The sequence below is a fragment of the Halichoerus grypus genome, chromosome 12 (genome assembly GCF_964656455.1).
Source record: "Halichoerus grypus chromosome 12, mHalGry1.hap1.1, whole genome shotgun sequence".
Taxonomy (NCBI): Eukaryota; Metazoa; Chordata; class Mammalia; order Carnivora; family Phocidae; genus Halichoerus; species Halichoerus grypus.
Window position 1 is genome coordinate 55,400,293 of NC_135723.1, and position 25,161 is coordinate 55,425,453.

Consider the following 25,161-nt stretch of genomic DNA (forward strand, 5'->3'; position numbering starts at 1 on the left):
GTCATTAAGCGTCTGCCTTCGGCTCAGGTCATGATCCTGGGGTCCTGGGATCGAGCCCCACTTCGGGCTCCCTGCTCAGCGGAGAGCCTGCTTCTCCCTCTCCCTCTGCCTGTCACTCCCCCTGCTTGTGCTCTCTGTCTGACAAATAAATAAATAAAAATCTTTTAAAAAAATTCAGGGTAGTGGTTGTCTCTAATAATGGGGAGAGAGACATGGGATTAGGGAGGGGTGTGAAGGGGCTTGAGCTGAATCTGTAACATGTCTAAAGGGGAAAAGAGGGGGCGCCTGGGTGGCTCAGTCAGTTAAGCGTCTGCCTTCAGCTCAGGTCATGATCCCGGGGTCCTGGGATCGAGTGCCCCATCGGGCTCCCTGCTCAGCAGGGAGCCTGCTTCTCCCTCTCCCTCTGCCTGCCGCTCCCCCTGATTGTGTTCTGTCTCTCTGTCTCTCTCTCTCTCTCTCTCTGACAAATCAATAAAATCTTTAAAAAAGGGGGGGGCGGGGGGGTGATCTGAAACAGCAAAATGAAGACCTGGTAAATCTCAGTAGTTCATTTGTTTTTCTCTGCACTCTTCTACAGGTTTGAAATACAGCATTATAACTTTTTAAAAGAATGAATTATTAATAATCTTTTCATTCCTCATGTGTAGTCTGGACAACCTTGTAGAAATGAAATTTAAGCCATTCTATTCAAACTTGTCTAGAGTTTTGAAACTCAAAGCCCTGACCTCTTTGCCTTTTCCAACCAAATCTACCCTCCAACTTTTTTTTTTTAAAGATTTTTTTTATTTGACAGAGAGAGACACAGCGAGAGAGGGAACACAAGCAGGGGGAGTGGGAGAGGAGAAGCAGGCCTCCCGCCGAGCAGGGAGCCCGATGCGGGGCTCGATCCCAGGACCCTGGGATCATGACTTGAGCCGAAGGCGGACGCTTAACGACTGAGCCACCCAGGCGCCCCCACCCTCCAACTTAAAGACATTATTTCTTATTGGATTCACATTTTTGGGTGGCTAATCCAAAAAATTACCTCACCCCACACAGGCAAACCTCAGAGATACTGCAGGTTTGGTTCCAGACAATGGCAATAAAGTGAAGCAAATGAATGTTTTGGTTTCCCAGTGCATATAAAAGTTATGTTTACACAATAACTGTAGTCTAATAAGTGTGCAATAGCCTTATGTCTAAAAAGTGATGTACATACCTTAATTAAAAGCACTTTGTTGCTAAAAAATGCTAACCATCCTCCAAGCTTTCAGCCATTTTTTGTAATCTTTTCCTGGTGGAGGGTCCTGCCTGGATGTGGATGGCTGCTGACTGGTCAGAGTGGTGGTTGCTGGAAGTTGGAGAGGCTGTGGCAATTTCTTAAAATAAGACAACAATGAGGTTGGCCATATAGATGAACTCTTCCTCCCATGAAGTGCAATGCTGTGTGAAGCACAGAACTTCTTTCAAAATTGGAGTCAACCCCTCAAACTCTGCTGCTGCTTTATCAACTAAGTTTATGGAATATTCTAAATCCTTTCTTGTCATTTCAACAATCTTCACAGCATCTTCACCGAGAGTACATTCCATCTCAAGAAATTTGCACATCCATAAGAAGCAACTCCTCATCCATTAAAGTTTGATCATGAGGTTGCAGCCATTCAGCCCCATCTTCAGGCTCCTCATCTAGTTCTAGTTCTCTTGCTGTTTCCACCACATCTGCAGTTACTTCCTCCACTGAAGCCTTGAACCCCTCCACACCATCCATGAGGGCTGGAGTCGACTTCTGCCAAATTCCTGTTCATGGTGATAATTCTGACCACTTTCAACGAACTACAAATGTTTTTAATGGCATCTAGAATGGTGAATCCTCTCCAGAAGGTTTTCCATTTGCTTTGCTCAGATCCATCAGAGGAATCGCTCTCTGTGGCAGCTGCAACCTTACAAAATATATTTTTTCAATAAGAATACTTGAAAGTCAAAATTACTCCTTGATCCCCAAGCTGCAAAATGGACGTTGTGTTAGCACGCATGAAAACAACATTACCCTCAGTGTCCATCTGCATCAGAGCTCTTGGGTGACCAGGTGCATTATCAATGAGCAGTAATATCTTAAAAGGACTCTTAATACAAAAATACTAATTCAAAGGGCTACATGCACCCCAATGTATATAGCAGCAGTATCTGCAGTAGCCACATTATGGAAACAGCCCAAGTGTCCATCGATTGATGGATGCATAAAGAAGATGTGAGAGATATATAATGGAATGTTCCTCAGCCATAAAAAAATGAAATCTTGCCATTTGCAATGAAATGGATGGAGCTAAAGAGTATTATGCTAAGTGAAATAAGTCAAAGAAAGACAAATACCATATGATTTCACTCATAGGTAGAATTTAAGAAACAAAACAAATGTGCAGAGAGAGGAGAAAAAAGAGAGAGTGGCAAACCAAGAATCAGACTAATTATAGAGAACAAACTGATGGTTACCAAAAGGGAGGTTGCAGGGGAGAGAAATAGGTGATGGGGATTCAGTTGCTATGATGAGCACGGGTGATGTATGGAAGTGTTGAATCACTATATTGTATACCTGAAACTAATATTACACTGTGTTAACTAACTGGAATTTAAATTAAAACTTTTTAAAAAAAGGAATCCTTTTTCCTGAGCACTAGGTCTCAACAGTGGGCTTAAAATATTCAGTAAACCATATTGTGAAGAGTTGTGCTGTCATCCAGGCTTTGTTGTTCCATTTAGAGAGCACAGGCAGAGTAGATTTAGCATAATTCTTAAGGGCCCGAGGATCTTCAGAATGGTAGATGAGCACTGGCTTCAACTTAAAGTCACCCACCGCATTAGCCCCTAACCAGAGTCAGCCTGTCCTTTGAAGCTTTGAAGCCAGGCACTGACTTCTCTCTGGCTATGGCAGTCCTAGGTGGCATGTTCTTCCAATATAAGGCTGTTTTGTTTAGATTAAAGATCACTTGTTTAGGGCAGCCCCCTTCTTGGGTTATCTGAGCTCCAGCTTCTGGAGAACTTGCTGCAGCTTCTAATCAGCACCTGCTGCTCCCCCTTGCACTGTCATGTTCTGGAGATGGCCTCTTTCCTTAAACCTCACGAACCAACCTCTGCTAGCTTCAGACTCGTCTTCGGCAGCTTCCTCACCTCCCCCAGCCTTCACGGATTTGAGGAGCGTTAGGACCTTGCTCTGGATTAGGCTTTGGTTTAAGGGAATATTGTGGCTGGTGTGATCTTCTTTCTAACTATCTAACTACAACTTTCTCCACGTCAGCAATGAGGCTATTTTGCTTTCTTATCATTCCTGTGTTCACTGGAATAGCTTCTTTAATTTCTTCTAGGAACTTTTCCGTTGCATTCACAACTTGGCTAACTGGCACAAGAGACCTAGCTTCCGGCCAACCTCAGCTTTTGACATGCCTTCCTCACTAAGCATAATCAATTCTAGCTTTTGATTTAAAGTGAGAGATGTGTAACTCTTCCTTTCACTTGAACACGTAGAGGCCATTGTAGGGTCACTAATTGGCCTAACTTCAATGTTGTCGTATATCGGGGAATAGGGAGGCCCAAGGAAAGGGAGAGAGACATGGGGGCAGGGTGGGGGCGGGGCACCACCAGCCAGCGCAACAGTCAGAAGGCACATTTATTAAGTTTGCCAATGTGTATGGGTGCGTTTTGTGGCACCTAAAAACAGTACAGTAGTAACATTGAAGATCACCGATCACAGATCACCATAACAAATATAATAATAATGAAAAAGTCTGAAATATTTTGAGAATACCAAAATGTGACCCAGAGATGTGAAGCGAGCAAATGCTGTTGGGAAAATGGTGCTGATAGACTTGCTCAACTCAGGGCTGCCCCAGACCTTCAATCTGTAAAAAATGCAGAATCTGTGAAGTGCAATGAAGGGAAGCACAATAAAATGAGGTCTGCCTTTATAATAAAACCACTGAATGCTCCCAGTGTTATTGGTGCCGAAAGTAACTGGGCCTTTGATGTTATCACCTTGCTCCAGACAGCAGCTTCTTGCATCAGCATCAGGAAATGGCCAAAAGAGCCTGGAGGAGATGCAGTGTCCCCAGAGGCCACTCATCTCAGGGCTAGACTGGGCCTCGGACCTTTCCCCAGGGAGCTAAGAAAGCCTCTCTGTATTTTAAGAAGCTTGAATGGACCAGCCTGCAGTGCTCCTAATAGTTGTATATATAATATTTCTCAGAATTTCTATTTGGCGTGGATTTGTGAAGCCCCGGGGGGGGAGACAGGAGAATGGATGTGTCACCACCGTGGGCCTGAATGTCTGTGGTCACTTGCCCCAAACTGTGAAGTTGTAAAGAGGAGATCCCAGGTTCAAATTTGGCCACTTGCCGCCTCTGGGCACCCTCCTGTGGTGGTGACCTGACACGGGGCTGGAAACGAGCCGCAGCCGGGACCTGATCAGGGGACGGGAGCTGTAGCTGAGGAGCTGGCTGGCTTGCTCTGAAGCAGCCTGCTGGAGCTCAGCCATCAGGGCTGACGCTCATTTGCTCTTCAGAATTACTCGTGCCATCATAATTCGGAGATAGAGGAAAGTCATAAAACTGGGATTATAAAAAGGAAAAGCAAACGGAATCTTTACTCAATTGTCAACAGATCGGAATAGAAGAAATCAGAGGCCAGTCAGAAATCGGGTTTTGATGGCAAGAAAACAGCCCAAGGTATTGTTGGTGGGGAGTGGAGCTCTGATTTGCCTTTTGGGTCAGGAGGGCCACAGAGCTCGGCCATCATTCTGTAATACCACAGGAGAAAGCTCACGACTCAGCAGCGCTGTGGGGTCTGGGGAGAAACCTGTCCTGTGGGTAACGTTGTTGCCCGTGCCGTTAGGGACGCCAGAGTCTGACTACCAGCCGAGCTGAAGTGCAGACTCAGGGACCTTGCTCCTTAGAAAGACAAAGTTGAGATAAATGTGGAGAGTTGGGTCTGAAACCCCTTTATCTGAAGTGTGTGTGGAGGGGGAGCGTTATCAAAACTGCTTCTCAGTGTGAAATGACCCACGTGCTTCTGATGCTTCAGGCAAGAGTAAGATGTTCCATTCTCATCGAAATAACTCCCAGCGGCAGTTTCTCATAATCTATGATTTCAGAGACAAGGTTTGTCAGCACTGTGTCTTTCATGTTAATTAACAAAAGGTTTTTGTTTCTGTCTGTTTTTATGGATTTTCCTTCCTACCTGAAGTAAAGACTTGGTGGGGGGATGTTACCCATTAGTGGGGTCCAGAGAAAAGCAAAATGTCCCCCACTTGAAGGGACCATCTGCTGTTAGGTTTGGATTTTGTTTTCAGTCTGTGTTGCTTTTGAAAGGCAGAATCAGAAGAGGATGATGGTTTGATCTCAACCTTCAGGGTGCTGAGAACAGAGGGTTGAAACAACTCACTGAGGGATTTGGGAATTATGTATTAACCAAGGTCCATGACTAAAAGGACTTCCTAAGATTATGGACCCCAATAACAACCCGGCTGTGTTCATTCAGGAGCCTCCTGTTTGCTCTGTTTGCAGCAGTCAAAAGGCTCCCAAACTTGTTTCCTGGGGCTTCAGGGGAAGCTAGGAAGGTGGGAAGCTGCAGTCACAGAGGTGTGTGCAGCTAGCCCCAGCGACTGGGGAGAGGGTAAGGGCGCTACTGGGGGAGAGGACACCAGAGGAGCCTCAGGGACCTGCTTCGAAGAGAATAGAGAGGAAGGAAGAACAGAGCAAGTTGGGACAGAGCAGAGCCCAGGGGTTAAACTAGAGAAAGGCTGAGCAAGCTTCCCTGATGTACCCACATTTGACCATGGAGCACTTAACATCACGTCTGGCATATAAATGTTTAATAAATTAATGACTGAATTCATATAGTTTGGGGACTCAGAAATTTATCAAGTCCAACCTTTGCTGAGTCTGTGCATCAATTTCTTACACGTTTGTGTGTCCTAATCTGTAAACCCATGAACCTCCTTTTGGTTGCAAAGGAGCCTCAAATCCATATATGGATCACACATTGTCTTGGGACAGAATAAACATGTCTCCCACAGCAAATGGATGTAGATACTAAATGTAATTCAATATAATTTTATTTAAAAGCATTGCTTAGCTCACAGCAGCTTTTTGTCATGCATGTGTGGAAAGAGCCACAATTTTTAAAACAAAAGCTCGTTAAAATTAAAAAGGTTGGGACCACTCCTTTCCAGCCTCAGCTAATGTTCCTCGCTCATTTAAGTTTCATCCTTTTCCCCAGATTTCCACTCTTTGTACTGTTTCTGCCCTCAGGAAACCACACAGAGAGAAGGGTTAAGATTAAAATTGCCTCCCTTACAAAGCCCATTAGTTATAGATACTCTAAGTATATTTCTATTTAAAAATTCTTTTGTCCTGTTTGCAAACCTCCTAATCAGAAGAGGGGGAACTCCTTTTAAAGAGAAGAGGAGCGGAGATGGATCTGGCTCCTGTGAAGTGTGTAGCACAGGTCCTGACTTGGGGGATGCTAGGTAGGTGGTTCTCGCGGCCTGCTTTGTTAACACTCAGTACCACAAGCACCTGGCCCTGCCTCAGCCATTCAGCTTCACCCAGCAGGACATGCCCAAACTTCGCTGACAGATCTACAAGGAGCTGTGTCACTGCAAATTCACCGTGTGAGCCTCGTATCCCAGGCCTCAAGCCCATTCATTAATGGGCATGGTGACATGGGGGACCCTTCCTTCCCAAGAAACTCCAGTTCCTTTTCTCTCTTGCCTCTTCCCACCCAATTTCCTTTGGTTTTTCATATTTAAATGTTTTAATTGATTTCTGTATTTTTTTTCTTTAAAAAAAAATAAAGAGAAGAGGAGCAACAAGGACTCATTATTTTACAAATGTAGGGGTAAGGCACTGTCTTTCTTCACCCTGAGCTCCCCAAGGAGCACAGGGTCTGTGTTGCATGGTTTCTCAGATGTTTTGTGTTGGTCTGTCTGGCATGCTCTTCATGCTGTTGGGCAGGGGGTCCAACCTGAACAAGATGAACCACCGAACCTATGGCTTCAGGACAACCCAGAGTACCGCCAGGGGCTTCTCCCATGAAGGACCATCTGAGACAGTAGGGGGGAGATGCCTTAATGTTTAAGGTACGTCCTATGGAGTGAGTCTGAGTTCATCTTGCGAAAAGGTGGAGGAAGGGTGCTCTAAGAAAATGGAATAGCATGTGCAAAGCTTGGCATTGAAAGGTTATGGTGTGTTTGGAAAACAGCAAAAAGCAGACGGGGCTAAAATAATTCTAGTAGAATGCACAGCAGCATGAAGAGAGGAAAAAGTAGAGATGGATTGGTGACAGAGCTGATGGGGGCTCAGACTGAGGAGGTGAGAATGAAGACAAGAAGTTGAATTTTTTTTTTTAATATTTTATTTATTTTTTGACAGAGAGAGACAGCGAGAGAGGGAACACAAGTGGGGGGAGTGGGAGAGGGAGAAACAGGCTTCCCGCGGAGCAGGGAGCCCGATGTGGGGCTTGATCCCGGACCCTGGAACCATGACCTGAGCCGAAGGCAGACGCTTAACGACTGAGCCACCCAGGCACCCCAAGAAGTTGAATTTTTAAAAAATCCTTTGGAGGTTGCATAAGCAGGATTTGACAATGGGTTAGTTATTGCCAGGAGATCCTGGAGTGAATGCAACCCAGAGTTTAGGATATGAGGATGATGATCCATTAAATGAGATGGCAAATACAGATGGTAAATCAGGTTTGGGATGTTCAGAGAAAAGGGTAGTAACATGGAGCTGATGGCAAAAGCTAGGAGAAACACCAAATCCAAGCGTATGTTCTGGGAAATGGAAGTGAAGAGGATGAGACTTAACTTTTATCTGTAATACTGTATTCTTATTTTCAAAACTAACTCGTATTTGGGGTGGTACACACAGGTACTTATATTAGTTTCTGTAGTTTATAATTTCCCCAAAATTAGTGCTTGGAGTTTTTTTCTGTAAGAGAAATTAAATAATGTATCAAGAATTTGGAGTACCTACTGTGTGCTTGGTACTGTTCCAGACATTTGGGATATTTGCCCCCTTCCTGGTTTCTTGCTTTCAGAAATTACCAGGCCTGGATTTCAGAAATTGCTTCTAGTTTTGGCTTGGCCAGAGGCAAGTCGCTTTTCTTCCCTGGGTCTCTTTCAGCTCTCAAATCCTATGGTTTAATAGTGTAACTGGACCTCAGCATTCTTTGTTCTCACATAGGTGGGCCCCACAATGCAGGCTCTTGGCCTGAACAACACCATACAGAGAGTGTACACGAAGAAAGTTTTCCAAATGGTCCTTTACACCTCTGCCTCCCAACCCACCCCACCCTGGCTCAGAATAACAGATTTTCTTCATGGGATTTCAAATTTGCAAGGGAATCTTGATAATCTTCTTGGTAATAGGCAATGAGTAGGAAATTTCATGTCCTAATTCCAGTAATTATTGCAGGATTTATAAGCATAATGGCCAAGAAAGAACTCTTGAGACATTTTACAGTGCAACTTACTAAGCTTATTTAAGTAGCACGGGGACAGGACTCGGGGGTAGAAAGAGCGGCCCTTTTGCTGTATGAAGCTGGTCCTTAAACGCATAATGCTCAAGGGGGAGGGGAGGGAGGGGACGTGCGGGGAGTATTCGATCCTAAATACCTTCTTCGAACTTCTTCTACTCATAAAACTACTTTCACAAGATTTCTTCGGTGCTTATCATTCAGCTAGATATTAACTATTGGTGAGAAGTATAGGCAGTGATGAGACCCTTTAAGAATGTAGCAACCAGTACTATTTGATCCTTATCAGAACTATGCAGGCTATAAGTCAGCCCTTTGGGCTAAAGGTGAACATTTTTTTGCTTCTATCCCTGATCATAATCAACAGCAGCAACTTCCATACATTCAGTACCAGCTCTTTTAGGTTCTGTGGAGACCAGTTCAAAACAAACCAAACTGCTTTCGTGCAGTTTTCATTCCAGTGGAGGAAGACATTTAGAGAAGAGAGTGAACACCTTAGCGCACTGCACCACGACGTAGAGCAAAGCGAGGGGTGGGCAGTCAAATACCAGCCCCCACCGTCTCCTACAGAACCTCAACCCAAATCAGCCCTTCCGGGTCACCGCCCGGCCCACAGGCCTTCAGACTCCGCCCACCTCCGGGCTCGGGCCCCGCCCACGCCCCTTACGTCAATTTTCTAGGCCTTGACGCATTGGCCTGGCCAATGGAAAGCCGACCTGCTCGGGCTCCATTAAGGCCCGCCCCGTGAGTCGTCGCTCGCCGAAGCCGATGGGCTCTGGAGGCTGTGTGGCGCGGCAGCTTGCGTCGCTGCTGTGGCGTAGGGCTCTATCCGCGGGAGCGGGGCCCTCGGTGGGCTCCGGGCCGCGGCTTGGGCTGCTGGCCGCGGGGCGGCTTAAGGCGGGACCGGCGCTGGGCCGGGCCTGCCTGACCCCGGACCGCGCGCGCGGCCTGCACGGCGGACCGGGCCTGGAGGAGCGGGCGGAGGGGGCAGCCGGTCGGGGGCGCCCGGAGTCAGGCACTGCAGGTACGGGCCTGGAGGAGGGCGGCGGCGGCGGCGACCCCTCCGGGCAGCCGGGAGCCAGGTCTCTGTCGAGGAGCCTCTCAGTTCCCCTATTTATGCATTTTCTCTTGGAGTCACAAAGCTCCTACAGCTCAAGAGCTGGAAGGGACTTCAAAGATGTTGGCACCAACTTTGCGTTTAACGGGCCAAGAGAGAAACTGACGTCTCCAAAACCCCAGACGTCCGAATGGCCGCATCGGACCCTTGGCATCACAGCCTCACTGTCCTCAGCTCCCTTCATACTCTTCCTAGAGTCCCGAGAAGTGGACTTGGCAAAAGTGTGAGGGTGTGAGGATTCTGAGGAAGAGCTAGGGCTGGAGTCCAAGAGATGCATAATAAGCGCTAATAGGAGACGGGGCCAATTGAAGGTCCTCTGATTATTGCAAGTTTTTAGAAATTTGAGAGATTGTAAACAGATCTCATCTGTGAAAGGTTGGGGTGTGAGAGGGAGAGGTCTTAGTGGACTTAGCCACCGGGTTGTTGGCAATCAGTTTTAGAACGTAAGAGAGCTACAGTTTACAGGTTCTAATACTCCCAAGGTAAAGAACAGAATATGCAAATCTCTACAGAAAAAAGAAAGGTAAGTTTTCACAGGTAACAGTTGCTACATAACCCAAATGGCTTTATAAGAAAACCTTGAGGATTCAAAATGAAAATCACTGTTAAAGTTTAGCTCTCACTGTTAAAGTTTTAGCTCTCCCCAAGGTTGGCTTGGGGCCTACTCATTTATTCTGCTAGGCCTAATTTTCTTCATCTCTCAAGTGTTAAGATTGTGGACCAGATACTAACTAAGAGCCTTTTCAGGTCACAGTTGTAGTTCTGTGCATGTTGGAGGTGTGTCGCTCATTTCCTCAAGTATTAGTAAACAGAAAGCCATTTGTTGTGGATGTATGGTTTTACTTGCATGTGGTAATAGCAAAGGATGTATGGTGGCTCTGTGTAACCTGAACATTCACTCTTCCCATAAAAGTTGAGTGATGCTGTATGAAATCACTGCCCAGGTTTAGCTTCCAGGAGGCCTGGACGCTGCTGTCTTTCAAAACATTTTAGATCTAAACACCCTCATGGAGGAGCAGTTTCATTGTTAGCTGCTGCAGCTGGATGCATACAGAATCTTCTGCTTGGCCACCTGACACAAGTGAATCCTTGTGCATTTCAGATCATACCGGTCCCAAGTTTGACATCGATATGCTGGTTTCACTTCTGAGGCAAGAAAATGCAAGAGACATTTGTGTGATCACGGTTCCTCCAGAATTGAAATATACAGATTACTTTGTGATTGGTAGCGGAACTTCCACCCGACACTTGCACGCGATGGCCCACTACATTGTGAAAATGGTAGGATGCTTTCTTTTCTCTTTGGAATCATTAACTTAATAGAAGAGTGGCAGTGCATCATGCTGAGGAGCAGCACTTAAAAAGTACATCCATCATGAGGTGATGTAAGAAGCCCAGATTCTCAGTATTTGCGTGAGTGTTTGATGTTCGTTGATAGTGAAAGTTATGGGGACAGATGAGTCAGGATATTTCTAATTCTGTCTCTTGTGGTCATTGAATGAATGAATTAATTAATTAAAAATATAAAAATAAATAATTTGAGGCAGGCTAGAAGACAGTATAACCCAAAGGAATTTCTAGAGCAGCACTGTTCATTGTGGTAGCCACTAGCCACATGTGACTAATTATAAAATAAAAATTCAGTTCTACAGTTGTACTAGCCATATTTCAGGTACTGAGTGGCCACATGTGGCTAATGGCTACCATATTGTACAGCACAACTATAAAACGTTTCCATAATTGCCAAAAGTTCTATTGGACCGTGTTGGCCTGTAGTTTAATTCAAATGTTTGAATGTGTCCAGTGTTTCCAAGCACTGTGCTGGGTATTGCAAGGATGGAAAAGATCTAGTCCTCACCCTCCAAATTCATAGGTCTAGTTGAGGAAAGGGAAGGCAGTTCATTTTCTAATTAGACTGACTAGGAATCAGAGTGAGGAATATACTTGGAGGCCTTTAGCTGATTCTGGTAACACTCTAAAGGGGAGTATAAACTCTCTCAGCTAGTAGAAAATTAGTCAGACGGTTAAGACCAAAACAAAGTTAGATTTGCCTAGAGAAGGGTGGTAAAACAAGAAGGGGACTGAAAACAGAACCCTGGTGCAATATTGCAAAGCAAAGGAAGATTCCAAAAAGTAGTTGGAGAGACAGAAGGAGAACCAAGAGGGCATAGAGTTATAAGAGTTATAAGACAGGGTCCCAGGATCTCTGTTAGATGTTCTAGTGGGACAGAGTAAGATGAAGATTTAGAAGTGACCATTGCACTTGGAGATATAAAAGGAATGAGAGGTTTTACATTTTAACCATTTTACCATTTTTTAAAGTGTGCAGTTAAGTGGCATTAGTTACATTCACATCATTGTGCAGTCATTTACCACCATCCATCTCCAGAATGTTTTTCATCTTGCAAAACTGAAACTCTGTACACATTGAACAGTAATTTTCCATTCTCCCTCTCAATCCTGGCAACCACCATTCTGCTTTGTCTCTCTGAATTCAACTACTCTTAAGTACCTCATGTGAGTAGAATCATACCCTATTTATCATTTATGACTGGCTTATTTCACTTAGCATAATGTTTTCAGGGTTCATCCATGTTGTGGCTTGTGTCAGAATTTCATCTTTTGAAGGCTGAGCATTTTATTATATGTATAGATCACATTTTATCAATTCATCCATTTGATTTTCATTTGGGTTGCTTCCGCCTTTTGGAGATTGTGAATATTGCTGCTATAAACGTGAATGTAGAAATGTCTATTCGTGTCCCTGCTTTTAATTTTAGGATTGGAATTGCTGGATCATGGTAATTCTGCTTTTAATTTTTTGAGGAACTACCATGCTCTTTTCCTTAGTGGCCGCACCACTTTACGTTCCCACCAGCAGTTCACAAGGCTTCCAGTTTCTCTGTATCTTTGCCAACACTTCTTATTTTCTGGGTTTTTGATCACGGTAATCCTAATGGGTGGAAGTGGCATCTCATTGTGGTTTTGATTTGCACTTCCCTGATGATTAGTGATGTTGAGCATCCTCTTACGTGTTACTGGCCATTTGTATGTCTTTGGGAAAAAGCCTAATGAAGTCTTTTGTCTATGTTTTAATCACGTTGGGTTTTTTTGTTGTGAAGTTGTAGGAGTTCTGTATATATTCTGGATATTAATCCCAAAACAAGTATGTGAATTACAAATATTTTCTTTCATTCTTTAGGTTGTCTTACTATTGGTAGTGTCCTTGGATGCACAAAAGCTTTTAATTTTGATAAAGTCCAGTTTATCTGTTGTTGGGCCTGTGCCTTTGGTGTCCTATCCAAGCAGTCATTGCCAAATTCAGTGTCATGTGTCAGGAAGCCTTTCCCCTGTGTTTTCTGCTAAAAGTTTTAGGTCATATGTTTAGTCTTTGATTGGTTTTAAGTTTTCTTTTGTAGATGGTGTAAAGTACAGGTCCAACTTTGTTGTCTTGCACAGAGATGTGTAGTTTTCCCTGCTCCATTTGTTGAAAGGACTGCCCTTTTCCCATTGAATGAACTTGGCACCCCTGTTGAAAATCGTTTGATTGTATGGGCTCTTTCTTTTATTCCACTGGTGTCCCTTGCTCACTGGTTTTGTTTTTAAGATTTTATTTATTTATTAGAGCACAAGCAGAGGGGGGTGGGGCAGAGGGAGAAGCAGGCTCCTCACTGAGCAGGGAGCCTGAGGTGGGGCTTGATCCCAGGATCCCTGGATCATGATTTGAGCCTAAAGCAGATGCTTAACCTACTGAGCCACCCAGGTGCCCCACCTTTTTAAAAAGATTTTTATTTATTTGAGAGAGTACACAGGTGGGTGGGTGGGCAGAGGGGATCTCAAGCCGTCTCTGCGCTGAGTGCATGGGCTGTCACGTGGCACAGTCTTGCGACTCTGAGATCATGACCTGAGCTGAAACCAAGAGTTGGATGCTTAACTGACTGAGCCACCCAGGTGTCCTGCTTGCTCACTGTTTTGATTATGAAAGCTTTGTAGTTAGTTTTGAAATCAGTAAGTTGAGAGCTCCAACTGTGTTCTAACTTTTCAAAATTGTTTTTGGCTATTTGGGGTCCTTTTAGATTACATAAAATTTTAGGATGGAATTTTCTACTTTTGCAAAAAAAAAAAAAAAAGTCACTGGGATTTTGGTAGGGATTGCATTGAATTAGCTTTGGGTAGTACTGACATTTTAACAATATTAGGTTTTCCAGTCCATGAATGGAGTGTCTGTTTGTTGATGTCATCTTTAATTTCTTTAGCAACATCTTGTAGTTTTCAGTGTACAAGTCTTTTGTCTCCATGGTTAAATTTATTGGTAAGTATTTTATTCTTTATGATTCCATTGTAAATGAAATTGTTAATTTCCTTTTCGGGTTGTTGATTAGGTAGTGTATAGAAACACAGCTGATTGGGCATGTTAATTTTGTATCCTACAACTTTGCTGAATTCATTTATTTTAACATGTGATTTTTGTGGAATCCTTGGGGTTTTATACATATAAGTCATGTTGTCTGTAAACCATGATAATTTTATTATTTCCTTTCCAATTTGGTTACCTTTTTTTTTTTTCCCCCCTCCCTTGCTCTAATTTCTCTGGCCAGAACTTCCAGCACTGTGTTGAATAGAAGTGGCAAAAGTGGGCATTCTTGGCTTGTTCCTGACCTTAGAGGAAAAACTTTCAATCTTTCACCATTGAGTAGGATAATAGCTGTAGGCTTTTCATGTATGACCTTTATTATCTTGAGTTTTATGTTTTATCTTTTCATCTTTTAGTTTGTTGAGTATTTTTATCATGAAAGGGTGTTGAATTTTGTAAAATACTTTTCTGCATAAATTTGAGATGATCCTGTGGCTTTTGTTTTTCATTTTGTTGATGTGGTTTATTAATAATATTGATTGATTTTCATGTGGAACCATCCTTCCATTCCAGGAATAAATCCCACTCAGTCATGGCATATAATCCTCTTAATATGCTGTTGAATTGGGCTTGCTAGTAATTTATTGAGGATTTTTGCATCAGTGTTCATCAAGGATATTGGTCTGTAGTTTTCTTTTTTCTTTTTTGTAGTGTCTTTTGGCCTTGGTTTCATGGTAATGGTAGTTTCATAGAATGAGTTATGAAGTGTTGCCTTTTCAATTTTTTGGAAGAGTTTGAGAAGAATTTGTGTTAGCTTTTGTTTAAATGGTAGAATTCACCAGTGAAACCATCTGGTCAGGGCTTTTCTTTGTTGGGAGATTGTTTTTTTCTTTTCTTTTTTTCTTTCTTTCTTTTTTAATTGAGATATAATAGTGTTTGGAGGGTTTCAATTTCATCCCAGTTCAATCTTGGTAAGTTGTGTGTTTGTAGGAATTTGTCCATTTTGTCTAAATTATCCAGTTTGCTGATGTGTAGTTGTTCATAGCACTCATAATGCTTTTTTTAAGAAGCCATGTCCCCTCGCTTATTTCTCATTTTAGTTATTCGGGTCTTCTGTTTTCTCTTAGTCAGCCTAGCTAAAGATTTGTCAGTTTTGTTTATCTTTTTCAAGGCCCAAATCTTGGTTTCATGGATTTTTATCAGTTTTGGTTTTCTCTAATCTTTGTTTCCTTCCTTCTACCAGCTTTAATTTGTTCCTCATTTCCTAGTTCTCTAAGGTGTAAATTTAGGTTGTTGGTTTGGGAACTTATTTTTTTCATGGAAGCATTTATAACTATAAATTTCCCTCTTAACACTACTTGCTCTGTATCCCATTAAGTTTTGGTATGTTGTAATTTAATCTCATTTGTCTCAAGATATTTTCTGATTTCCCTTGTGATATCTTCGACTCATTGTTTTTATGGCTTTTTGGTTTTCCTTCTGTTCATTTCTAGTTTCATTTCATTGTGATCAGAAAATATACTTTGCAATTGCAGTCTTTTTAAATTTATTGAGAGTTGTTTTGTAGCCTGCATATGATCTTTCCTAGAGAATGTTACATGTGCACTTTAGGAAAATGTGTATTCTGCTTTTGGGTGGAATGTTCTATTAATGTCTGTTAGCTCCATTTAGCCTGTAGTGTTGTTCAAGTCATCTATTTCCTTACTGATCTTGTCTGGTTTTTTTATCCATTATTGAAAATGAAGTATTAAGTCTTCTATATTGTTGTGTTGTCATCTGTTTCTCCCTTCAGTTCTGTCAATGTTTGTTTCCATATGTTTAGGAGTTCTGATTTTTGGTGCATAGGTTTATAATCATTATATCATCTGGGGTATTTGACCCTCTTATCATTGTATTAGTATCCTTCTTTGTCTCTTGTAATAGTTTTTGACTTAAAGTCTATTTGTCTGATACTAGTATATCTGTTGTTTTGGACCATTTATAAGACCTGTTGGGAATAGAGACATGGGATGATAAAATCCCATGAACATTGTCCTGAAGGTGGTTGATGTACATGAGGACCAGATGTTAGAGCTTGGTCCTCCCTGCCTCAGAGACACCTTGGTAGATATGAGTAGGATGGCCCTTTCAGAAGGGTTTGGGCAGGAGGATTCAGTAGAGAGAGGATAGGAGGTAGGTAGGATTTGGGGGGGGGGGGGGGGAATAGTGTCCTCAACTTATTTATTATGGGGTGTAGTTAATTTGAGAACTAGCCTGCTCATTCCTCTTAAGATCAAGAAAAATACCCCCACAGACCATCCTCAGTGAGAACAGAGACTTCCTCTACCCTCCCCCCGCTAATATATAATCTGGCTTTTTTCAGTATAAATACCTGAAATGTAAAAGTGAGCCTCATGTTAAGATTGAAGGGAAGGACACTGATGACTGGCTCTGCGTGGACTTTGGTAAGTTATTTTGACATATTTTACAGATAAATATTTGTTTTGTCCTAATCTTGAACTATTTTCAGCTGCAAAAGGATTTGAGATTCAGATTGCTTTTTTTCATGTGAAATTTTTATTATTTGTTTACAGTAAGTTTTAATTATAACCCAAGAGGTCTTACTAGCATGTGAAATCCTCACCTAATGTGATATGTATATAACTAGCCATGCAGGTCAGAAAGATGGTGGAGAGCAGAGTGGATAACATGGTAGAGATGGGAGAGGTCCCACAGTGGTGGTAGAAGGCTTGGGGTGTACATAACATTGGCCCAGAATGACTCTGATGAGGTGAAGGTTAAAGGGCATTCCAGGTAATGAGAAGGATAAGAGCAGAGGACTGGAATTTTGAAAAGACTTAATAAATTTGGGTATTAATATATACATAGTTTCAGAGTATTTCCCCCACAAGATCCTTATTAAAAAGGAAAAAACAGTAATTGTTAAGAACTGTGAAGGGTCTGAGATTTTATAACAAGTTAGCTGCCCAGTTTCATGGGTATTAGTCAAAGACTCCAAGCTATTCCTGGGTTAGAGATGAAGGACAGTTTTATTACTCATCACAGTAACAGTAGCAGCATTTTTTTTCCTCACCAGCTTCCCTGAGCCTCCGTTTCTAATAGAGAAACACAGGGCCAGATGACAGCTGCAGACAAAGTTCTGAGAGGAACCCTGTTTATAATGGGCAGGAAACAGACCCACACTTGCTATGGTGGAAGACACTTTTTCTGCTAAGGCTGAGGACCACGTGATTCAGGTGGGAGTGGGGAGATATAGCCTGTGCATTGTAGGATGTTTAGCAGTCTCCCTTCTCTTCTCCAGCCCCATTTGTGAAAATCAAAAATGTCCTGAGAACCCCTGCTATAAGTAAACCTGTCCTTTGCTCCGGAGGGAGATGGCCTCTGAGACTGTTCACTACACGGTCATCCTTGAAAAGATAGTCTAGAACAAAAGGCAGTCCATGCTTTGCTCATAGGATATGCAGAAATGTGATACCCATGGAGAGTGAAGTTAACATCACCAGGAATGTTACATACTGCTCTCATGTACCTCCTGTATGATGCACTTAGAAAAGCAGAACGTCATTTCTATGGTATTTTTGTAGGAAAGGTATCCATAATTTGCATTTCTAGTAAATCCCCAGGTAATCCTAATCTGGGGTCCATACTTTGACAACCACTGTTCTATCACAGAGGTTTGTGAGAGCACAAAAATAAAAGCTAATGAACTGCTTTATTTTTAACTCTTATCTGTCCTTGATTGATAGGCAGCATGGTGATTCACTTGATGCTTCCAGAAACCAGAGAAACCTATGAATTAGAGAAATTATGGACCCTACGTTCTTATGATGACCAGTTAGCACAGATAGCATCTGAGACTTTACCTGAAGACTTCATTCTTGGAATAGAAGAGGACACATCATCCCTGACTCCAGTGGAGTTCAAATGAGAATAAAATGATATGAATTGTTTTAGTCATTATCAAGAGTTGGATTGAGTTAGTTACTTCTTAAAAATACAGCTCTGAAACTCCACCTGATGATTGGTCAGGTTGTTGTCAAAACAAGCCTTATCTGTGGGCACTCATGCTAAATAAATGAATGTGGAAATTGTAGGTAAGTGAGCTGATTGTCACACCAAGAATCAGTACATTTAAACTAAAATTTTAATATATTGTTTTTATTCCTGAGATCCCAGCAGGATTTCCCAGAGTTAACATCGGCCCCTGTACTCTGCCCACAGTTTGATTTTGCCTAAGTGTAAATCTTATTCTGGAACAGCCATTTTTTTTTTTTAAATAAAGCAAAAAATATAACCACCCCATTGGTCTTATTACTTTAAACTTACAGTTCTTACTTCATAGGCACCAGCAGTATCAAGATCCACAGTAAGTACTATGGAATGAAGAGAATACAGTAAGCACCAATATCTAGTGGTAAATTGAGACTGACGTAGTATTACTAAAAATCTGAGTTTATAGCTTGATTAAATTTGAACATTGACATTTTTTCGAAAAACCAGAAATAAAACATACCATACACCAGGCTGCACCTACTGATGAAAAACTTTATTCTGCATCAAGGTATCTGGAAAACGAAGCTGCATTTGGGGCACATTACAGATGAGGAATGATCCATGTGCGGTGAGTACAAAACTCAATTACAGAATTAGATACTCCATTACCATTGCTTAATTAAAGGTAAAACATGATTTGCTAAAGGCTAGAAGTGAAATATGATAGAATTTTAAACCAGCAGATATAAATGCAGCACCTATCTGTGTGTATATATATATATATATAAAAAAAACAACAAACATGGGAAAAATTAAACACTGAGGAAGAGCTCTGGCCTAAGCACATCTCACCTGAAATCCAACCAGAAAGCCAGTCTATGATTTTATTTTTGCAATTCATTATATGAAAAAATTATGAATGCTACGTGAATTGTGTGACAAAGGGCACTTTTTGGCTAAAACTACAAAATAAACTGGTTTTCTGAAAACATTTAGGAAAACATTTCAAGTCATTTTCAAAATGTTTAATTGATAACAGTGATCTTCAGAAAAACGTTATCTAGTCTGTAGAAATTCATCTTGAAATACAAAGGAGCCCATATTTTTCAAAGGCTTATTATATATGCCCTTCAGATCAGTGTGATAATGATGACTGATTATTCGATGAACAAAAGCAACAATTCTGAGAGCACTGTGGCCTTGGAGACCACCCACACCCACATAATTGTACATACTAGGCTCTGCCATCAAGTTAAGGAATGGGCACATGAATTCACTATCCTGTATCAAAGGTCAGATGTGTTCTCACAGTCAGATTATATTCCAAATATTGTTTTCTGGTATCCTCTACTTTTTGACTTTTCAAATAATTGGTTGCAGAGAATACAGAAATCCTGTTGCATTTTATGTAATATTTTAGGTGGCCTTATATTTTTCTTTATCGATCATTGTTTAAAAACCTTCAAAATAGCTTAGTGAGGCTCATGACAGTGCCTGGCGCATGGAGATGTAGCCTTGATACTGCCCTTAAACACTGTCCCACCGTCTGAGTACCCCATTGGTCTTCACAAAGCAGTTCTGTCGGGGTCTGCTCATGGTCTGAAGCGTGTTGGCAAACTAAGCATCCCGTACGACAAGCTGAAGCTTGCTTTTTGCCAGAGTCCACAGGGGCTGCATCTCTTCATTGATGCACTTTAGGTAGTGATAGTCTAAAGCACAAAGCATTTTTATGCATTTAATCACGTACCCAAACAAAAAAACTGAAGTCTCCTGAAGCCATTTAAACTAGCCGTTCCAAAACCTCCTGCAACCACTTTGCTCTGTTAGTACCATCAAAAGAGTTCCCTACCATAAACGAAAAACTAAATGGTATTGCTGCTCTCCAAATATAGGCACTGCTCCATATCACTGAACATTTATTGGACTTTCCAACTAATGGTGTCAAAAGCCTCAAAAAACCTGAAATTAATTTTCCAGCTTTACGGTCACCAGCCAGAAGTAAAATTTTTCTGTTATTTTCCTGTTAGCTAATTAAAGTTTTTTAAAAAACTGTTGGACTTTTATCTTTATAAAGTATATAAAATTTTCCAAAAAAAAAAAAAAAAAAACAAACAAAAACAATTTGCTTTCATTGCATTACTGAATACCTGAGGTAGTTGAGTAAAAATGCACGTTTAATACCCCTGCCAACACCATTCAGCACTTCCCTTAGGTTATTCATGTTAGTGTTAGATAAAAATAAAACTGAGAACAGTTTTTCTATGCTAATAGCTTAAGTTCCTGTAATCATTGCATTCTGATCCAATTTTAACAATTGGACTTGGGAGCAATCTATATTTTATGAATTTAGTGACTGCATCATTAAGCCGATTTCTGGCATTAGGGGGGTATATTAAGAAAAATTAGAATATTTGTTACACCGAGAATACAACAAAAGGGAAGTGCAGAGCTCCTCTGTTTCCCTCCCTCCCCCCACTTATTTATTTTTTTAAAGCTGGGTGTCATACATTTCAGAGAGCATAAAGTATACATTCTCACAGAGACAGGAGTTCAAAAGTTGCCTGGTCCTCAGAAACAACTGGCTAGGTAAAAACTTGTGCATGTAATTCTGGATATTAGGGGTTCAGCGCCCGTCTGTTGGTTAAGCAATCTGTCTTTGGTTTGGCATCTGCCTCTGTGGTGGGCTGTTTCCTGAGCCTTTACTTCCGTCTTGACTGAGGTGGTCCACTTTGCAGAGCTTTCTGCTGTTGGTGCTGTTTTACCTGAGTCAAAATTTCCTGAATTTTTCTCTGGGCAACCTGCAAAAGGAGAGAGATTTGAAATTTCTACCTAATCAAAGGTTACTAAAAGTGATTTTACTCTTCCATTTCAACAACTCCAGATTTGAAGGTTAAAGATACATACTAGTTTAGTTTCCTAGTAGTCTGAAATTACCTGCTAAAAAGGGATTAAGTGTGTTAAGCACCAAACAACGTTGAAGATTGATATGGGGTGGGGGCACACCCACAGGAGAATTGCTTCCATTTGGGAAAGAAGCAAAAGAGCTTGCTTATCACATTAGAGCCCACTTGCCTGGCAAGCATAGAAGTGACCAGTTATTTTCACAACCACTTGGTCATTCTCATCAGGTGTCTGGTCACGAGGGACAACTACTTCTGCACTTGACAAATTCTGGAGCTCATTCACCTGAACAAGATAAACACAGATCATGTTAAATTGAGGTTTTAAAAAAATTACCATTTGCTGAGCACTTACTATGTGCCAAACACTAAACTGTGGCTTTACAAATTTCATCTAAACCACCGATAATTCTTATCAGGTTATCAGTACTGTGCCCATTTCAAGATGATAGTAAACTAAGACTTAGCCAAAAAAATTGATTTGACCCATTACACAAGTGAGTGGCAGAACGAGACTGAATCCCTGAAAGTCTGATTCCAAAGTGGATGCACTCAATTACTTCAAAATTATAGCTTTGAAAACACCTTAGAAGTTATATGTGCTAAAGAGAAACTGGCAACCATTTGCTTTTTTGTTACAGAGGTAGGTTATAAAGGTAGATGACATTTTAAAAAGTTTTCTTTCCATCAAGTGTGCAAATATCAAAAGCTGAAGTTACGTCAACCAAAAACGCTAAATGCCCCTTGTACATGAGAGTCCTCCCACACAAAGTGGGCTGGAAGCAAGGCATTACTTCGACTAGTGCTGACACCAACACTCAGGAAGAACAGAAGGCAGTCTTCTCCAAACCTTGGCCCAGATGATCCTGCTTTTTATAAGTTAGCCCAAATTCAGGGACTTGGAACTCCTAAGTACCTTTCAACGCTTTCCCTTTCATACCACTGCACAGGTTTTGCTGAAGTACTTGCCGTTTTGCCTCCTTTTCCAATAACTCTGCCAGCAGCAAAGGACGGCACTCTGATATGAGCTTCAAGTTTCACCTCTTCTTTAGGACTAACAAAGTTTTCTTCTTTAATTTTTCCATAAATTCTTCCCTGAGCCTACAGATGAGAACATATTCTATCAGTGTCATTCATGAAGGTCCATTAACTTCAGAGATGGCCCAAATCCACTGGAATGGCTCTTGGTAGGGACATCTGCAGGGGACAGACTGTTGCAGATGGCTTAAGAGGCAAAGTTAGGAAGGTTCACAGTAACAACCAGGCACCACAGAGGTGGCAACTGAATGACTGACCAAAGAATACGATTTGTTCTTTGAACAAAAAGAATTAAAGCCAACTAGTACTCGGCCTAACTAAAAATAAATCATTTTTGTGGGCAAATGGCCATTTGCCCTCAGATTGTAAAAGGTAAAATCTTTCCTGCTTTCAGTAAGAAAGTAATTGCGTTTTTCTTGAGGCTAAGAGATGGGAAAGAACTGCAGAGGCAGCTGTGGCAGGCTCACACCTGCTGAAAGGATATTTTCTATCGAAGGGTTTCTTCATCTTAGCCGAGTGGCTTCTACTTTGAATAAAGCGACAAAATCAGGTTGACACGCACTTATGATACTTACAGTCAACACATCCTGATACCTACTGCATACAATGAGACGTTATACTTAAACTTCTATTATGTACAGCCATTAATTTGCTCTAGTATATACCAAAGGATAAAGAAGTCAGAGTTGGTTTAATCTGACAAGCTACCAGGGTAAATCATAAAAACAAAAGTACCCAACACATTTTACATTTTCATTGGTGCAGAAATAAGCTCATTAGAGGGGGTTACAGAAAAAACAAAATCCATCTTGGTACCCTATATTCCATTCATTTTCAAAGTCTCAGGCCACAGATCTAGGTATTAACACAGTCAAAGGACATAGGGATATACATCTCTCTTCCAAAACAAAAGCTCTCAAATTCATCAGAAAAAATATGGGATAGGAGGTTTACCACTCCTTAGATCTCTAAAATAATTCACTTGTAATTATCACTGATCACATAAATATTTAAGCATTACAGCTTTTCTTAAATATTCCATTTAAGATGACTATACCATACCACATGGGCATTGAAGGATACAGGGAAACAAACCGAGTTTCCCAGCATACAATTATAGGAATTATAAGATAGTTCCATTTATAAAAAAGAGATCAGCACCAAGAAGAAACACAGTAATTGATGTCTATGTTTATCTTTTAAGATTTCAAACTAAAAGTGACTGATCCTGTAGGTTTGGGATAGGAAACAGTTTGCAACATTTCTGAGTTAGGACTTCAACTGCCTGGACCAGAAGGCTGGTGTGAGAGACTAAATTTCTTCACCTGAGTTAGAGCCTAGCCAACTGCACCCACATCTCAAAGCACCTCCTTTTGTTTCCTGTTCTTCCTGTAAATGAAATGAAAAAAGCTGTGGATTTTTACTGAAAAATGGCCCATAGAAAAGAGAGCTCTATGACAGTGATATTTTAATAGGGGGGGAATTGGGGAGAAGTAGGCACTGTTACTAGCCACATTTTAGAGCTAAGGGAACGTAAGGTTCAAGAGTTGTCCTGTTACACAGGTGGTAAGAATAAGACATGGGTTTGGGATAAAGTAGTTAAATTCGAATGCAGTAGTTATTTTTACAACACTTGTACTAAGTTTTATGGGAGAAATCATGTACTTGAAAGTATGCGCTTGAGAATTTGGCAGAGTCAGTCTGATTCACCCCGAGTCTGCTGAACACCACCACCAGCTTATTTATATTGTGCTTCCTATGTGGCAAGGAATATTCTAAGCACTTTATATATTCGTTATACCTTATAACCTTGTTTCAACCTTGTGGGTGTTCTAATCCTCATTTTACAGCTGAGTAGCCAGAGAAAGGTTAAGTAATTTGCCCAAGGTCACACAGCAGATAAATGATAGAGCTGGGATTTGAACGGGCAGCCTGGATGCCCAGTCTCTGCTCTTCATCAACTCTTAGTATACAACGAAGGGCATTCCAGCTGCAAAGGTCCCAAACCCCAATAAATATAAACAATGGTTCACACCAGAACAAATGCCAGAAGAGTTCCTACCATTTCTGCTTGTAAAATTGGAAGTATTAGAGTGATTTGTGGTCAGACTATGGACAAGGGCTCAGAGTTAATACAAGGGTAAGAGAAAGGGGGGCATTTTAATTCAAGGTTAAGGCCTCTCAAGGACAAGAGGGAAATTTGGGGAACAAGCTTTCCACGGCATAATAACCGAACAGTTTGTAAATGTCAGTCTTAAAGGTCTCACCTTCGCATAGTAAGAAGGCACTGAGTAAATTCTCCTTTGGGAGATAGGTAAACCCAGCAACCATTACAAAACTCTCAAAATTGAAACAAAGTCTGCTTTTTGTTTGTTTTTTTTGAAGGGTAACTCTGGGTATGTTTCTACTCTGTTCTTAGCCTTACGATTTTCCATTGGGAGATTGTTTTTACTGAGTTTTATTAAGGGAGAAGCCAGGATATGGAGTTCCTGAAAAGAAAGCATTAACATTCTTTGAATCCATTCATTTGTTACATGTGCACACACTCTAGAACACATACCTTGAACTGAGCCTCTGGTGGCCCGGTAATAATCACCATCCTCACTTTAGCATCTGGTGCTTCAGCTGGAGCAATCTGTAACAGACACATCAAGGGGGGATGACACGTTCCGGTGCCACTGACAGAAATGTTACACACACCAGCCTGACATTTGTGCACAACTTACTGAAATGTAAAATGAAAGCCTTCTGGAAGAAAGCTACAGAGCAGCAGTGACTAACATGGGTTCATTATTTCTGGCTCCTGCCATGAACTGAGCACTTACACTGTGCCCGGCCCTGATGTAAATGTCCACATGCAATCTCAGCTAATCCTCACTGGGTTCTAATGAGGTGGTACCTGTACTTTACAGAGGGGAAACAAGGCTGAAGAAGTTGAGTTACCTGGCCCATCCATGATCATATAGCTAATCCAGCTGGAGGGAGAACTGGATCTGTCTCCACTGCCCATGTTCCTCATCATTACACCAATGGTGCTCAAAGTGTGATCTTTGGCCCATATGCATCAGCACCCCCAGGTCTGTATGTGCAAGAAACTGCTATGTTCACAAATCTAAGACTATTGGTAAATTCCCCTGAAGTACGCTCGTTAGAATAACATGAAATAAACTAGCACTAATTTGGCAGAAGGAAAGTAAATGGCTTTTCTATTTTTGCAGAATATATGAAATCACACAAAAAGCCTGGGCCAGGGG

General features: G+C 41.6%; 3 protein-coding genes across 7 annotated transcripts in view; 2 read left to right on the plus strand and 1 right to left on the minus strand.

Annotated features, from left to right (window-relative positions):
- GPNMB (glycoprotein nmb) overlaps positions 1-2,585 on the plus strand; it is a 31,815-nt gene extending 29,230 nt beyond the window's left edge. Inside the window, exon 12 of the mRNA XM_078059364.1 lies at positions 1,545-2,585. The gene's annotated coding sequence lies outside the window, so the exon portion shown is untranslated. The remainder of the gene's footprint in view (positions 1-1,544) is intronic.
- Positions 2,586-9,233: 6,648 nt separating this feature from the next.
- On the plus strand, positions 9,234-18,273 carry MALSU1 (mitochondrial assembly of ribosomal large subunit 1). The gene is made up of 4 exons (XM_036120869.2): positions 9,234-9,529; positions 10,725-10,903; positions 16,339-16,420; positions 17,723-18,273. The coding sequence occupies exons 1-4, from the start codon at positions 9,274-9,276 to the stop codon at positions 17,902-17,904; spliced, it is 699 nt and encodes a 232-aa protein (XP_035976762.1). The 5' UTR covers positions 9,234-9,273; the 3' UTR covers positions 17,905-18,273.
- Positions 18,274-18,501: 228 nt separating this feature from the next.
- IGF2BP3 (insulin like growth factor 2 mRNA binding protein 3) overlaps positions 18,502-25,161 on the minus strand; it is a 154,857-nt gene continuing 148,197 nt past the window's right edge. For 4 of the 5 annotated variants that reach the window (XM_078059366.1, XM_078059365.1, XM_036120866.2 and 1 more), the window contains 4 exons: positions 24,468-24,542; positions 21,839-21,970; positions 21,042-21,155; positions 18,502-20,767 (listed from right to left, as the gene is read on the minus strand). In XM_078059366.1, the coding sequence (XP_077915492.1) occupies positions 20,669-20,767; positions 21,042-21,155; positions 21,839-21,970; positions 24,468-24,542 (420 nt within the window). In that variant the 3' untranslated portion in view covers positions 18,502-20,668. Of the gene's footprint in view, positions 20,768-21,041; positions 21,156-21,785; positions 21,971-24,467; positions 24,543-25,161 lie in introns of those variants that run through there. The other variant, XM_078059367.1, reaches the window with a different exon arrangement.